General features: G+C 38.9%; 1 protein-coding gene across 4 annotated transcripts in view; it reads right to left on the bottom strand.

Moving 5' to 3' along the window:
• Positions 1 to 15,706, bottom strand: part of KIF6 (kinesin family member 6) — a 175,319-nt gene that overhangs the window by 60,272 nt on the left and 99,341 nt on the right. For all 4 annotated transcript variants that reach the window (XM_054822544.1, XM_054822543.1, XM_054822542.1 and 1 more), the window contains one exon: positions 1,505 to 1,607. In XM_054822544.1, the coding sequence (XP_054678519.1) occupies positions 1,505 to 1,607 (103 nt within the window). The remainder of the gene's footprint in view (positions 1 to 1,504; positions 1,608 to 15,706) is intronic.

The following is a 15,706-nucleotide window of genomic DNA, read 5'->3' on the forward strand; positions in this document are numbered from 1 at the left end:
CGTTAGAGAAGGGTTACCCGAGGCATTAGTCTGAATCTCTTTGTCCTTTAGGGAAAGTGAATCTGGTGTCAAACTTTGTGGGTTCTGCCCATCTTTATTACATGTTCTGAAACCAGAAGGAAATACCGGTTTGCTTTATAGTAATAACAAACAGAGAAAATATGGAAGAATTGTGATTAACTAGAGGAAATTCAGGGCATGGCTCAGAACTGTATTGCTCCCATTATCATTCTGTGCCCATGAAGTGTTCTGCTTAATAGACATGAATGCCAGAAATGATTGCAGTGTAATCCTTTACACAGTGGTGATGCAGTGATGTGGCATCATCTGATATATTGATCAGAAGAAAGGCATTACTAAATATCCAATTTACATGGATAAATTCTTACATTCATCTAATACCTTGGCAATTTGTGTCCCTGTGGCTAAGTTATAGACCCAGGTAGAATGTTAACCAGTTCAGAAAAGTGATAAATAGCAAGATCTTGAATCGGGTCTCAGAGATGTGGAAGTAATTTTTTGCCTCAATTTCACTGAAGTAAATGAGTGTAAGACTCGGTAACCCTGAAAACAATGTCTTTGGTGCCTATTAAGAGGGGAAATTGTGTTATTAAGAAAGCAGAAGACAGCAGAAGAAACCTGGAGAAGGAGAAAAACCCGGGGGGGGGGGGGGGGGGGGGGGAAGTAAAACCCAACCCATCAAAAAACTGTTAGGGAAAATGTTAGTTACAAGGGTAGATTGACAGATCTGATTTTGGCATTGCCAGTCTCAAAACCTTGTATTTCTCGTGCAGTACAAAGAGGGTTAATATTTGAAAAAACAACACTGAAAACAGTAATGTTATCCAATCAACATAGATAGTTAATGTTTTAATTTCTGAGAGGTTTAAAATCTGCTTTATGAAAACTCATGTTTTCAATGTTTTGCCATTGTCACCATCCTCACCGGAAGATTTTGAAGTGTTTTGCCAGGATTAACAATAAATGTGGAGGAGGAAAGTATTACTTCTGGTTTTGAGTACAGAACTGGCAGAGAAAAGCTAAAATCACTTGGCAAACAACTTAGGAACAACAGACAAAAGCATATGTTAAGCATCTCCTAGCTTACTGTCCAACTCAGTGCTGAAGCCAGTAAAGCATTTTTGACAATGGAAATTGCAGTAATTGATTCAGTCACATGGATCTTACTTCCTCTAGATAATTCATGATCACGAATGCCATTTACCACATTGCTGCAACATGGCTATGAAGATAAGATGAATAAAACCAGAGGAAAGATGCACTAAGATTCCTCATGCCACTTTCATATTCTATCCAGACTTTTATTCTGTCACCACTCAGTGCCTTCTGAGTACGAAATATCCTCTGTAAGAAAAGGCAAATTTTCTGTACCAAGTTCTCAACAGAAGCCTGGTATGTCTGGTGTAAAATTACGCATTCCTGCCCAGGCTTATAATGAAGTCTCAGATGTCGGCCTCCAGCTGTATCTTGCTGTGACACTCACCTCTGTTTTAGAAGCTGTTTGTTGTCCTCAATGGTTATACTGTCAGCATGGTCCCTCTTGAAAACTTCAAAAGCTTCCTGACATCCAAGTGACATCTTTCCTCCTGCCCCAAGAAAAAAAAAAAAGAGAACTACTTCAGAGTCATCAAAAGACAGACAATTTGCATTTATTTAACTCCTATTTAGACAAATATAGCAAGTCAGCCCAGGGGCCTTGAAGCACCCAGAAGACTAAGTTCAGTGTTCCACCAACAGGAAAGCATTTTTGACAAAAGATTTCTCTTATCTGACAAATTAATTTCGTTTCACTTCACTTCTCTAAAGTTTGAATGTTTGAGCTCTATAATTTCTCAAGACGACTTAAAATGTTCATAAGTAAAACCAAACTTTGAAAACTTTTAATCTGTGAAATATTCTTAAATGTGAGCCAGAGGTATTTTCACAACAGCAAACCGCAATTTGGTTCTGTATTTCTTTCATCCCTGTTTCATATTGGCCCCTAAACATACCTTGAATATTGTCAGTATTCTTGGAAGAAAAAATTCAGGCTTCTTTTAATTACGTATAAGTTTCATCCCTTTTTAAGTGAAGCAGGTATTGTACCTACAAAAATGGTTGGCTCCTGCCTTTTACATTTTCAACACGGTGTTTGTTTCCTTTTGCATGCCAGAAGGTCAAGACCTAGTTTGCCTTCAAATATTTTTAAAAATCTTTTTAAAAATTCAACGTTATGGTTCCAACTTACACCTCAAAATGATATTGCTTAAATTGGAATTTGATTCTCCTTAGTTGTTTTTTTTCCTCTAGAGTCTCTTCTGTTTTACAAGCCTTCCTTCCTGCTTCAGAGCTATCAAGACCACTGTGCACAAGAGCTATAAAGTTTCCTGGGAGTTCTGCTGTGCAAGAGTTTTCTATATGTTTTGTGCCAATAACATATGTATGTATGTATGCCAATTATTTTCCAGGCTACTTGCTTTGCAATTTTGGTGTAAGTGGGGATGATATATTAACAAAACATACATAAACAGGTTGGGATATGCAATACTGGGATGCTCCACCTTATTGGGGTCTACCTCTGTAAGCTGCATTTTATAGTCCCTCCAAATATGTTCTGCTGCCCCTCATCATATTTATAATATCAGGATTAGTCCCCACTGACTTCCGTGAGATTTCTGTTTTGTAAGATACTGTTTACAGTGAAGGCTGGGAACAAAAACTAGCACTTGGTGTTCAATAATCAGTAAAAGTTTAAAAAACTTTATTCAAAATATAGTAGAAAAATTTGTCCTCTGTTTCAGTCAAAAGAATCAGCACATCTGTTACTAATTTAAAAATTTTGAGTTGAAAATAGAACCACCAGGAATGTTTGAATGGCAAAGCATACAGAAATGCTCCACCCTTTTTGAATAAGAAAATCAAAGAGAGATACAGTGCAGTCTTTGCTACTTTGTGATCCAAAGGCGCAAGAGGATTTAGGAAAATATATTTTTCTGTGATGATGACCTGAGAATATAACGTTCATGTTTCATGCTTGCCTTGAAGAAAACCAGGCAGCTTTGCAAGCAGAATTTTATAGCACATTCATCCCATCACTAACACTAATTTTAATATGCAGCCTGAATTGACCCTTTAGAATTGCTTTTGTGGCAGAAAAAGTTTGTATTAAGTGCAGAAAGCCTGGATGAAATTCATGGTTGAGCCTAAAATAAACAATGAAACACCCTTACTCACATGTAACACTGCAATGTAAAGCATTTAACCCTTCTGGCAATGTGCTGCCTTTGCAAGTAGAAGTAAAAACAGTAGAAGTTTGGAAAACAAAACTATTACAGTGATTATTGCTTTTGCCTGGCAGAAATGCATCAACCAAAATTAAAGGTAATCTGATAATCATTTTCCAGCGCTACACGAGAAGGCAGCAGATTTGTACAGCCAAACAAAGCACGCAAAAATAGATCCCCAGAACTCTTGGGAAGGGGAAATTTTCTGGTTTATACAGTCCATTTTAGGAAAATACAGAAATTTATGAAGTAGTAAACAATCACATTCTGAAAATGGTATCTAAAGAAAGGAGCTTAAAAAGGACCATAAAGATTGTACCTCAGCATAATATGAGCATAGAACAGCTACAGAAGAACGTTGCAGCCTGTGGGTAATGACAGCAACATTCAGGACAATAATAAGGGAACACAGCAATGCTAATACTAGTAAAAGACTGCAAGAAACGTTGGAAGCTTGATGGAGTGGTTGTGTTTTCATTCTGCTCAGTAATGAAGATTATTCTTCTCTGTGGCTGATGTTGTATCTTCAATCATGTTGTTTACATTTCCTTAAATAATCTATAATTTCATAAAGTGGCTTCACCTTCCTTCAAATGGCCTCCAGGTGTGAAGGTGCACTAACATTTTTGGCATGCTGCTTCTCCTGGGCCTAATTCAAACAAATAAACTATATGTTCTTCTAAAACAAAGTGTTATTGAATTTCTGTTTTTCTCTAGCTGGAAATTGAAACCTATGTATAACAATATATACATTATACAAATAAGAGCAGAACTGATGACAACACATTTTTGTCAAGGTATTCAAACAGTTCAGCTAAAACTGTTAGACTTGTAGAAAAAAAATTTCTTTTACAAGCCAAACAATTTCTCCTCTCTTTCTTTAATATTGTGGCATAGTGTTACAAAATAAATATTTGAAAATTCTTATCTAAGGAAGAATCATCATATCCTACAGGATGAGAACCAGGAAACACATGCCATCAAGTCATTACAATGTGAACTGGAGTAATCATTACCATAAAAATAATTCAAATAATCAGAAAAAGCATAATTTTTTCTTGCAATCACATTCATGAAAGCCCAGTTTACAGGGTTGCATTAAAAAGTGATAAATTTTGTATCAACTTAATATTAATTAGACCTTTCCTGTTAGGTTGTGTAAATTGGCTTTAATATTAAAACACTCACAAATATGCCCAACTCACAATATGAAATTTACAGCAAACCCATCATTATTTACAGCAAATTCAAACAGCTGAATTTTGGGGAAAATTCAGGCTTGATCTACATCCTGAATTTGAATGTTTAAGAATGTTCTCATTGAAGGTTTGACTTCAGTCTGTACTCCTATCCAGTGTACTCCACCAACTTTCACATTAAACAAAACCTTTCGGTTCAATAGGCTCCTCTCGTAAAATGAGCAAATTACAGCTGTCCCACTGATCATGGGTAAGTCAGAAAGCAGAATGACGATGACAGCTCACAAGCTCTAAACTAGAGCAACAAGATCTGAAATGACCAAGAAATAGAAAGCTTGCTGTAGTATTGATAATGGGCTAAACTCTTTAAATCCGTAACAATTCAAAATACATTGAGCAAATATTTAATAAGGCTTTTGGATGAAGCTGAATACTTTTTGAGGTGACGTGAAAAGATCAAAGTGATTGCCTACAGCAGGCAGAAGCCTGCATATCAGCAAAGCTCCTGGCAAATATTAGGCACCCTATTCGATTGCTAATTTAGAGAACATTTATTCTATGCTGTTACATATACAAATGCTATTTACAGCCATCCTAAATAGCAACCGTTTAGTGCCTCACAAACTTTAATTAGGAAAATAAGTTAAAGGAACATGTAGGGTACAGTGTGGCACTGGATGCTCAACTGCCAGCAGAGAAATTATAGGGCTGCATGCTATTTTTAAGTTAAATAGTATCCACTGGGATTACTCAAGGACTATATCTGAGTAGGTAACAGCATGTGAGTGTATAAACTTAGACCTTATTTTGTTGCCACAAGTGATCAAACATGGTTGTACATATTTAAATGATCATCCTGATTTTTAAATGTATCCAACACCCACAAATCCTACTGCAGCTTGCTTGAGTGATCCCAGTTTATAAATACTAGGCAATTTTTAAGAACTTTATTTCAGTGGTTTTTCATAAAGAATTCAAGAGTGCTCAAATTGGAAATGGCACTTCCAGAGTGCTGAGTCTGGCCACATTCTGGTTTTTTGTTTGTTTGTTGAAAAAGATTTTATTGCTCAGAGGGAAAAGACCTTCATAAAGTTTAATGTGTGAAACCCACAGAAAACTTTTACATTGCTCTTCAGTTAAGTCTGGAAAAACCTGTCAAACAGCATGACATTGATATCTTCTCTGTCAGAAGGCAGACTTGTGTGTCTCCTCACAACCCCACCGTGCAACCAGATTTTGGTCCTGGTATGAGAGCTCCAAGGGGGTTCCAGCAGCCCTCATGCTGGAGGCTGCCAGTTTAACCTGCAAAAAGAATTGGAAACAACTCTCCAGGAGAGAAGAATTAAGGTTGCAAGCTAAGCTGTTCTGAGGGAGGAACATTAAGACTACTAACAAAAACAAAGTCTTTGGAATAGCTGTTCAGACCATGTATTCTGATGAGAAAGGCATCTGTCCACATATCTGCCTACATATCTGTTTTGCAGAAACTACATTTTCACAGTAGAAGACTTTGTCTTTACATTCCTACTAAGCGTTCTATTGAACACAAATTGCCAACTCTTCCACTGAAATCAAAAGGATCAAAAAGTTCCCTTGGTTCAAGGAAAGCTCTCATTCAAGTGAGGGTTGTCTGAAGAATTTCAGGATGGCAGCTACCGTTAATTGTGAGTCTTCGTGCTTACAAAGACTGTCAACCTGTTCATGCTATTATGTATTTCCACTTATTATCAAATAAGAAAAAGAGAACTACGGACACTTCCAAATGAAACTAAACACAAATTATTTGGTAAGTCTTTGTAATAGAACTAAGATATTAGAAGTGTTTGCCTATAAGCATAACTCACTACATCTTTACCAGGATCCCTCAAGATATCACAGCCATCTGTTCAGAATGGAAAAAAGTAAATTTAAGAGAGCTTGGGAATAATGAATCAACAAAGAATAAATACTTAAAAATAGGAAAACAAACCCAAACCCAATAAACATCCCAAGAGGAAGTCAAGCAAAAACACCAAGAGGCCCCCATGGATGAACAAGGAGCTCCTGGGCAAGGTCAAACAAAAAAAGGAAGCCTACAGAGGGTGGAAGCAAGGGCAGGTAGCCTGGGAAGAATACAGACAAACTGCCCAAGCAGCCAGGGGGCAGGTTAGGAAAGCCAAAGCCCTGATAGAAATTAGCCTGGCCAGGGATGTCAAGGACAAGAAGAAAAGCTTCTATAGGTATGTTAGCGATAAGAGGAGGACGAGGGAAAATGTGGGTCCCCTCCAGAATGAAACGGGTGACCTGGTTACCCAGGATATGGAGAAGGCTGAGGTGTTCAATGACTTCTTTGCCTCAGTCTTCACTGGCAAATGCTTGAGCCACACTGCCCAGGTCACAGAAGGCAGGGACTGGGAGAATGCAGAACCGCCCACTGTAGGAGAAGATCAGGTTCGAGAATATCTAAGGAACCTGAAGGTGCACAAGTCCATGGGACCTGATGAGATGCATCGGCGGGTCTTGAGGGAACTGGCGGATGAAGTGGCCGGGCCACTCGCCATCGTACTTGAGAAGTCCTGGCAGGCTGGCGAAGTTCCCGCCGACTGGAAGAGAGGGAACATAACCCCCATTTTTAAGAAGGGTAAAAAGGAAGACCCAGGGAACTACAGGCCGGTCAGTCTCACCTCCGTGCCTGGCAAGATTATGGAGCAGACCCTCCTGGAGACTATGCTCAGGCACGTGGAAAATAAGGAGGTGATTGGTGACAGTCAAAACGGCTTCACTAAGGGCAAATCGTGCCTGACAAATTTGGTGGCCTTCTATGATGGGGTGACAGCGTCGGTGGATAGAGGAAGGGCAACTGCTGTCATCTACCTGGACTCGTGCAAGGCATTTGACACTGTCCCGCATGACATCCTTGTCTCTAAATTGGAGAGACATGGATTCGATGGATGGGCCACTCGGTGGATAAGGAATTGGCTGGATGGTCACACTCAAAGAGTTGTGGTCAACGGCTCAACGTCCAAGCGGAAAACGGTGAGGAGTGGCATTCCTCAGGGGTCGGTACTGGGACCAGCACTGTTTAACATCTTTGTCGGCGACATGGACAGTGGGATCGAGCGCGCCCTCAGCAAGTTTGCCGACGACACCAAGCTGTGTGGTGTGGTCGACACGCTGGAGGGAAGGGATGCCATCCAGAGGGACCTTGACAGGCTGGAGAGGTGGGCCCGTGCGAACCGCATGAAGTTCAACAAGGCCAAGTGCAAGGTCCTGCACGTGGGTCGGCGCAATCCCAAGCACAGCTATAGGCTGGGCGAGGAATGGATTGAAAGTAGCCCTGAGGAGAAGGACTTGGGGGTGTTGGTTGATGGGAAGCTCAACATGAGCCGGCAGTGTGCACTTGCAGCCCAGAAAGCCAACCGTGTCCTGGGCTGCATCAAAAGAGGCGTGACCAGCAGGTCGAGGGAGGTGATCCTGCCCCTCTACTCTGCTCTTGCAAGACCCCACCTGGAGTACTGCATCCAGCTCTGGGGGCCCCAGTACAGGAGAGACATGGAGCTGTTGGAGAGAGTCCAGAGGAGGGCCACAAAGCTGATGGGAGGGCTGGAGCACCTCTCCTATGAGGACAGGCTGAGAGAGCTGGGATTGTTCAGCCTGGAGAAGAGAAGGCTCCGGGGAGATCTAATTGCAGCTTACCAGTACCTGAAGGGGGCCTACAGGAAAGATGGTGAGGGACTGTTTATCAGGGAGTGTAGTGACAGGACAAGGGGTAATGGGTTTAAGCTGAAGGAGGGTCGATTTAGAATTAGATGTTAGAAAGAAATTCTTTACTGTGAGGGTGGTGAGGCACTGGAACAGGTTGCCCAGAGAGGCTGTGGATGCCCCATCCCTGGAAGTGTTTAAGACCAGGTTGGATGAGGCTTTGGGCAATGTGGTCTAGTGGAGGGTGTCCCTGCCTGTGGCAGGGGGGTTGGAACTAGATGATCTGTAAGGTCCCTTCCAACCCAAACCATTCTATGATTCTATGATTCTATACAACAAATACTTCCCCACTGTAAATCTCAGCTTTCATGAAAATTCTTCATGAAAACACATATGCATTACGTATGGCTACCTCCATTACATTGCAATTCAAAAATGGGAAAGACATAAAACAAGGTTGCTCACGGTACCCCTTGCAGTGTTGAACTGCAAAACATAATATTCCGGAAAGTTAAAAGCCTCAGAGGAAAACCAGAATATTCAGACTCAATGAACTAACTAAAATATTAGCATAATTTAATTTATCTGGCTCTGGAGTTTCTTTATTTACAGGGGAGGAAGAGGGTAAAATGAACAGTTTTTTGAGATTATGAGCATGTGTAGTGCGGTACTGAACATTGATCTAGGCAGGCCAGACTGCACTCCACAAGTGAACATTTCTACTGTGCAAACCCCTAAGTTAATTTGTGCATGGGTCATTTACCTAGGCATCCTTTTATCCACATAAAAGTAATTGATTGGCAAGACAAACTATTCCATATATGTTGAAATAGTTTATAAACAGAAGAGAAATCAGCACTAAATTAAACACTACAAATGCCTAACAGCAAAGAACAAACTTGTACAGGATTGTCGGACAGAAATAAAAAACAAATACCATTTCTACTCCAATGAATAGTGTTAGAGGATATATGATAACTAAAACTGGGATTGCTTTAAGATTACTAAAATAAAAGAACAAAAATGAAGTGTTACATAAATTCCAACTTTGTAAAAGCCAATTTTTACAAAGTTCAACAGGAATGCTTCTAAACAAACCCCACAACCAATCACTTACAAGAATCCCATTAGGAGTAGGTTTTTACATTAATTAATATTCCTCTGCAGGAGTAGTAAGGCAAATATCGAACTGTATTTCAAAAACAAAGGTTAGATGAAGTATAAACTTAATTTAAAACAAGATGAAATTGACTATTTTAAGATTGTCCAAGAGCACAGAACAACAACAACAAAACTCCAGATGGGATATTTAATCACGTTGACTTTCTTCAGTTATATTATTTTAAGAAATATCAGGTAACAGTACAGGTAAGAAAATATTTCTCATATTAACCCAACTGTATGTTTTAATAGCTCTACTTTTGCAACAAAACCCACTTGAACTTTATGCCTAATGATAGTCTGTAATTTTAGGCTCCTTACTGACATGTGGTAAGTTTGATACCAGATCGAACCTTAGAGTCACCTGAATGGGAAAAGATTGAAACTATTGAAATCTCTTTCCTTCATTTTCCTCTTCTGGAAAATTAGTATATTAGTTTGTCTACTTGTCAAACATTGCAAAGCACAATGCTAATGAGAATTACAGGATAAGAGAAAACTGATAATAGCAACTTGTCATCACCTTCACCTTTTAGAGCACATACTTTCCTAGGATGTGTTAGAGACTGTTAACAGGACCATTTTGATCTGATTCTGTTTCTGTTAGTTATGGATTCTAATAATTTCTCAGATTCCATGGCATGGCTTCAAGATGCTGTAGACTATCTACACTGGCATGAATGACTTACAGTGTGCCTACTTTTATGTTACCTAATTATGCTTTTATATTTTCTTTAAAAAGCCAATGAGCAACAGAGTATTCAAATTCAAAGTGGGAGCAGAGGAGCCAAGGGTGCAGTTAGAGGCTACTCAGCATGAACAAAATGTTTGCAGATATCAGCAGTGAGGAATAAAGTAGCGTATCTATTGATACAACCAAGTTTTCCTCATGTTCTGATACGAATATTATTGCAGAAATATTTTACATTTCATGTATGACAGCTCATATGTCTCAAAAGAGAAAAAAGTAATTTTCAGCTATTTGCAACCATTTACTTCTTTAAAGCTGCCTGTGAGATCATATTTAATTGTATAATAGATACACACATTGAAAGTCCTTAATTAGTAGGTACAAAGAGAGAGCCCGAAATGAAGCATGGTAGGCTTGGCAGAAGCTCAGGGAGTGGATACAAAGGAAAATATGAAGTCAAACCCACAAGAACTTTAGGAGACCCACCCAATGGTGCTGCCACTTCTAAATAAGTAAGATTCATTTTTGCCTATGATGGAATCACACCTCTCAGATAACTTCTCATAAAACAGGACATATATCTTATAATGCATTGTGCAGTTTACATTAATTGCTGGGTATTAGAAATAGACTGTACATTTCCCTCTCTTTGCAGGAATCTAAATCTGCTCCCTTCAGCATATGCAGTTGTAAAAATTTTACTAAATATAGGAAAGGGCCAATACATTAGGCATTTGAGTCACCTATCAACTTTAAATTAGACTACTGTGCTTAAGATGAAGATTTCAGTTAAGATTGAGTAATAGTAAATTAATGTATATTTTTCGACATACTTCATGTATTTGCCATTTTGCAGTAGCAACATTTGCCGCTTCTGTTTTAGACCTGAAAAAGAGCCTTTATGTTCAAAAACTTGTCTGCCTTTTTCAACTAGACCAACATGTTTAAAAAAAGATAGAACACTCTTAAGAAAATTTGCCTCATTTACATGTTCTATGCCTTACTGAGTGATAGATATGGTATTTAAATTCTCCTTTTGCATATACCTTTCCCAGTTTTAGAAAAATGACTCTGAATGGTGGGATAAGAATATTTTAAGAGCTCTACCAAATGACAGCCTACATCAATGGAGTCATGACAGCTCAGACCAAATGCAAGTGAAGTTTTTTGTTAGGGACATCTGTAGAGATCTGCTTGTATTTTTGGTGCCTGGAGAATTGTCTCCACCACCAATCTTGTCGGTAACACCATAAACCACAAAAAAGGCATATTTCATTTTCAGAGCAGTTTAGCAGAGGAAGAATGACTTGTTATAAACATCAATCTGGTTTTGGAAACTGTACTTTTAATTTCATATTACATTTTAGCTTTATTCTTTATTAAGATACTGAATTTTTCTGAAGTAAAAGTCTGTATGCACATCTTAGGTAGACAAGAAAAAAGGTGTCTGTAGTGGGTACACCATCATTGAGTACCAGCTTAAGGCTATCTTAATATTTCAGGCTGTAAACTACAGGAGTGTAGGAGCTGCTTCATGAGAAATTGGTCTTTTTTTTTTTTTTTTTTCTTTTTTCTTCAGCAGGAACTCCAGCACCAAAAGACTAAGGTATGCTGAGGTAGAGAGTTGAGAGAAGAAACCATGAGATACACTCCACGGTAAACTATCTCTTCTCATCAGTCACCAATCTAGATTAACTAATTTTAAATTTTGCTATCTATTTACATTCAAGATGAGATATACCAATCTCATTGCTAACTCCTTTTGGCAGCTGAAAATGAGTGAAACTTTATTGTAAAAGAATGAACTTTGATTCTTGCTCTGTTGAAGCTCTATTGGAGTTTGCATCTGAGAATGAACATGGTAGCCTGTCATGTACTAACGTCCAGATTTTAAAAAGTACTTACAATAATAAGCATGCTATTCCTCAGCAATGACCACACTAAATTTCAAGCACTCAGCTACTGAAGAAGCATTTTCTTTCTTCCTCAGCAAGTCCTGTAACTGCTACATTACAGACGGCATCTCCTCTTTCTCATGTCATTGCTGATGTTTCAAATAACAAGTGCTCAAAGCAGTCAATGTATATTAACTGTACTTTAAATATACACAGAAAATTAAGCCTTCAGGTGTTTTAACTTATCTTCTCAGAATTGAGGATTTCTAGGCATGTGACAAGCTCCAGAAGTTCAGCATAGTCAAAATGGGAGTCCTGCGCACATCCAACAGCAGAAGTTTAAAGAACACTTGTGTAACTTTGCTCAGGTGCCTGCATGCTCTTAAACACCTACCCTGACTGTATGTTGTTGAATTATCTATGGAATTAAGCACATCGTGCCTCTTGCGTTACACAAAGGGTGCATTTTAGTAAGCCTAAGTACTTGGTAGTACCTATAGGAAGAAAACGGTTCTTACCAGTACCTCTAATATTTTCCATTTTCCATTTTTATCTGTAATGGTTTCGAAATAGGAGCCAAAGTAGAAAAGGAGGAGATAACAACAGGACCTGGACTTATACATAAAAACAAAATGATTAACTTCTTTCCTGAATTTTCAGTTCAGCTTTTCAAAACTTTATCAAGTCATTCTTGTAAAACTTTTAGCTACTTTTAGCTAAAACTTCATCTCAGTATTTTCGACTTTCCTCTGCTGTTAAAGGCTTTTTACTTCTGTTTAAAACTCTTTTGAACTTATCTATTTTATTTTGAATGCAAAAAAACCCCCACCTATCTTGAAGTATTGAATTGTAAAGAAAACACTAAATCTCTGTACACCATAAAAAAAAAATATTCTGGATGCTATATACATCCTTTTTTTAAACCAGTTTTGCCAAACAGAAGTATAAATGTACTTGCCTTCTGAAGTGCTAACATAGTCTAGAAGACTGAGGAGGTTTAAATAAAACCGTAATTTGTATTTTTAATAAAACTTTTTAAATGGAGGCATTCATCAAAATGTTTTATTAAAAATGCAAATTATAGCTTTAAGTTAGTTTTACCAAAATCCTAATACTCACTAAAACCAGGGTAAAGTAGAACAAATATCTCAGGATTCAAATTCATTTTTTGCTCACAATAATGACAAATAGTGTGCACATTACATTTTTAAGAACAAAATTATGCAACACATTTATACTACTTTTAATATTCTAAGAATAAAACCTTAAGAAACAGATTTCTTGAGGAGAAAGACAAATTTAAACTTGAATGTTCTTATAATACCCTAGAAAGTTTACTTAATTTCACATGGTTTTGAGTTATAGCAAGTAGCAATCATTTGCAACTGGAGAAATCCTGGCTCTATGGAAACGCTGATAAATTAATCAAAATGGAAAAGATTTTAAGTAGTAACATTCCTTGTGACCAAAACATATAAACAGCTGATCAAATTTTTAGGATGACAAAATGCACCTATAACAAGACCTGAATGATGCTGAAAATTGTTAAAAAGAAATTAATAGATCATTTCCAACCCCAGTAATATAATTTTGTAGGGAGAAGCAAAGAATAAGGTATCTTCCCTTTGTTTTCATTAAAATGGCTGAAACCATTGGTTATTTCCAGGGGCACTAGATAGTCATTTTGATTTTCTGTGAGCTGTGTATTAAACATAAAGGTACTGATCTTATGTTGACATTTAACTGGTACATTCCTGTACTGGGTTACATAAAGTGCAACACGGGAAAAATGCCTTAATGTCAAAGACAACAAGAAGGGTTTCTATAACTACATAGGTGACAAAAAGAAGGCTAGGGAAAATGTGGGTGCCCTGCTGAATGAGGCGGGGGACCGAGTTACACAGGACATGGAAAAGGTTGCAGTACTGAATGCCTTCTTGGCCTCAATCTTTAGTAGCAGGACCAGCCTTCGGTTATCCCAGGTCCCAAAGACCAGGAGGAAAGTCTGTATTAAGGAAGACATACCCTTCATGGAAGAGGATCGGGCCAGAGAATACTTAAGCAAATAGGACATACATAAATTGATGGAGCCTGATGGGATGCACCCATGAGTGCTGAGGGAGCTGGATGATGTTATTGTGAGGCCATTCTTGATCAATCGCGGTGACTGGGAGAAGCTTCCAAAGACTGAAGTAAACATCACTCCTATCTTTAAGAAGGGCAAGGGGGACCCGGGGAACTACAAGCCAGCCAGTGTCACCTCAGTCTCTGGGAAGGTGGTGGAGCAATTAATCCTGGAAACCATTTACACGCATATGAAGGACAAGAAAATCATCAGAAGTAGTCAGCATATCTTCACCAAGGGGAAGTGGCACTCTGCCAAGCATTCCAACAAATCAAACAGGATAAGGTCAATATAACAATCACGATCACCAGTAATCAAATCTTCAACACCCTCTCAGAGAAAACAGCAAGTTGAACCCTAACATTTTCATACCCACAGACTAATTTCTAACTGCAAGATAATTTCTTTCCTACTTTACAATTCTTTTTACAATTTTATAACACAACAAATTTTAAATTTCTCACTTCCATTGTCCTCATTAGAAAGCTGCTTCCAAATTTCCCACCTGTGATGGTTACAAACTTTCTAATTCATTGCCTCATAATATTCATTAACACTTCACATCAATTTGATATTTTGTAATCAATACTGTCATTTACCACATATAATTTCTCTCTGCTTGATATTTACTGCAAATAGTTTTGTAATTCATAATTACATTTCCCTCCAACTTTCATTACAAAAGGTAAACTTCCTGTTGTAAAAGAACACTTCCATTTTGTTAGAAAGGCTGTTTTCAGTTATTGACTCAGTTTGATTTCTTTATTTAATCCAAGGTGCCTAGATGTAAACATGACAATCTAAATGAGATCTTACCTATGACTTGTTAATTGAGCTAATAAGCAACAGCTCTTTCATTAGATCCTGAAGTCATGACTTTGCAGTTAGTGCTATTTGATTAAATCTCATTTTGCCTACTGTAGTTTTCAAAATCATAGAATCATAGAATGGTTACGGTTGGAAGGGACCTTAAAGATCATCTAGTTCCAACCCCCCTGCCACAGGCACAGACACCCTCCACTAGACCACATTGCCCAAAGCCCCATCCAGCCTGGCCTTGAACACCTCCAGGGATGGGGCCTCCACAGCCTCTCTGGGCAACCTGTTCCAGTGCCTCACCACTCTCACAGTAAAGAATTTCTTTCTAACATCTAATTCTAAATCAACCCTCCTTCAGCTTAAACCCATTACCCCTTGTCCTGTCACTACACTCCCTGATAAACAGTCCCTCACCATCTTTCCTGTAGGCCCCCTTCAGGTACTGGTAAGCTGCAATTAGATCTCCCTGGAGCCTTCTTTTCTCCAGGCTGAACAATCCCAGCTCTCTCAGCCTGTCCTCATAGGAGAGGTGCTCCAGCCCTCCCATCAGTTTCGTGGCCCTCCTCTGGACTCTCTCCAACAGCTCCAATGTCTCTCCTGTACTGGGGCCCCCAGAGCTGGATGCAGTACTCCAGGTGGGGTCTTGCAAGAGCAGAGTAGAGGGGCAGGATCACCTCCCTCGACCTGCTGGTCACGCCTCTTTTGATGCAGCCCAGGACACGGTTGGCTTTCTGGGCTGCAAGCACACACTGCTGGCTCATGTTGAGCTTCCTATCAACCAACACCCCCAAGTCCTTCTCCTCGGGGCTGCTTTCAATCCATTCCTCGCCCAGCCTATAGCTGTGCTTGGG

This window comes from Grus americana, chromosome 3 (genome assembly GCF_028858705.1).
Source record: "Grus americana isolate bGruAme1 chromosome 3, bGruAme1.mat, whole genome shotgun sequence".
NCBI lineage: Eukaryota > Metazoa > Chordata > Aves > Gruiformes > Gruidae > Grus > Grus americana.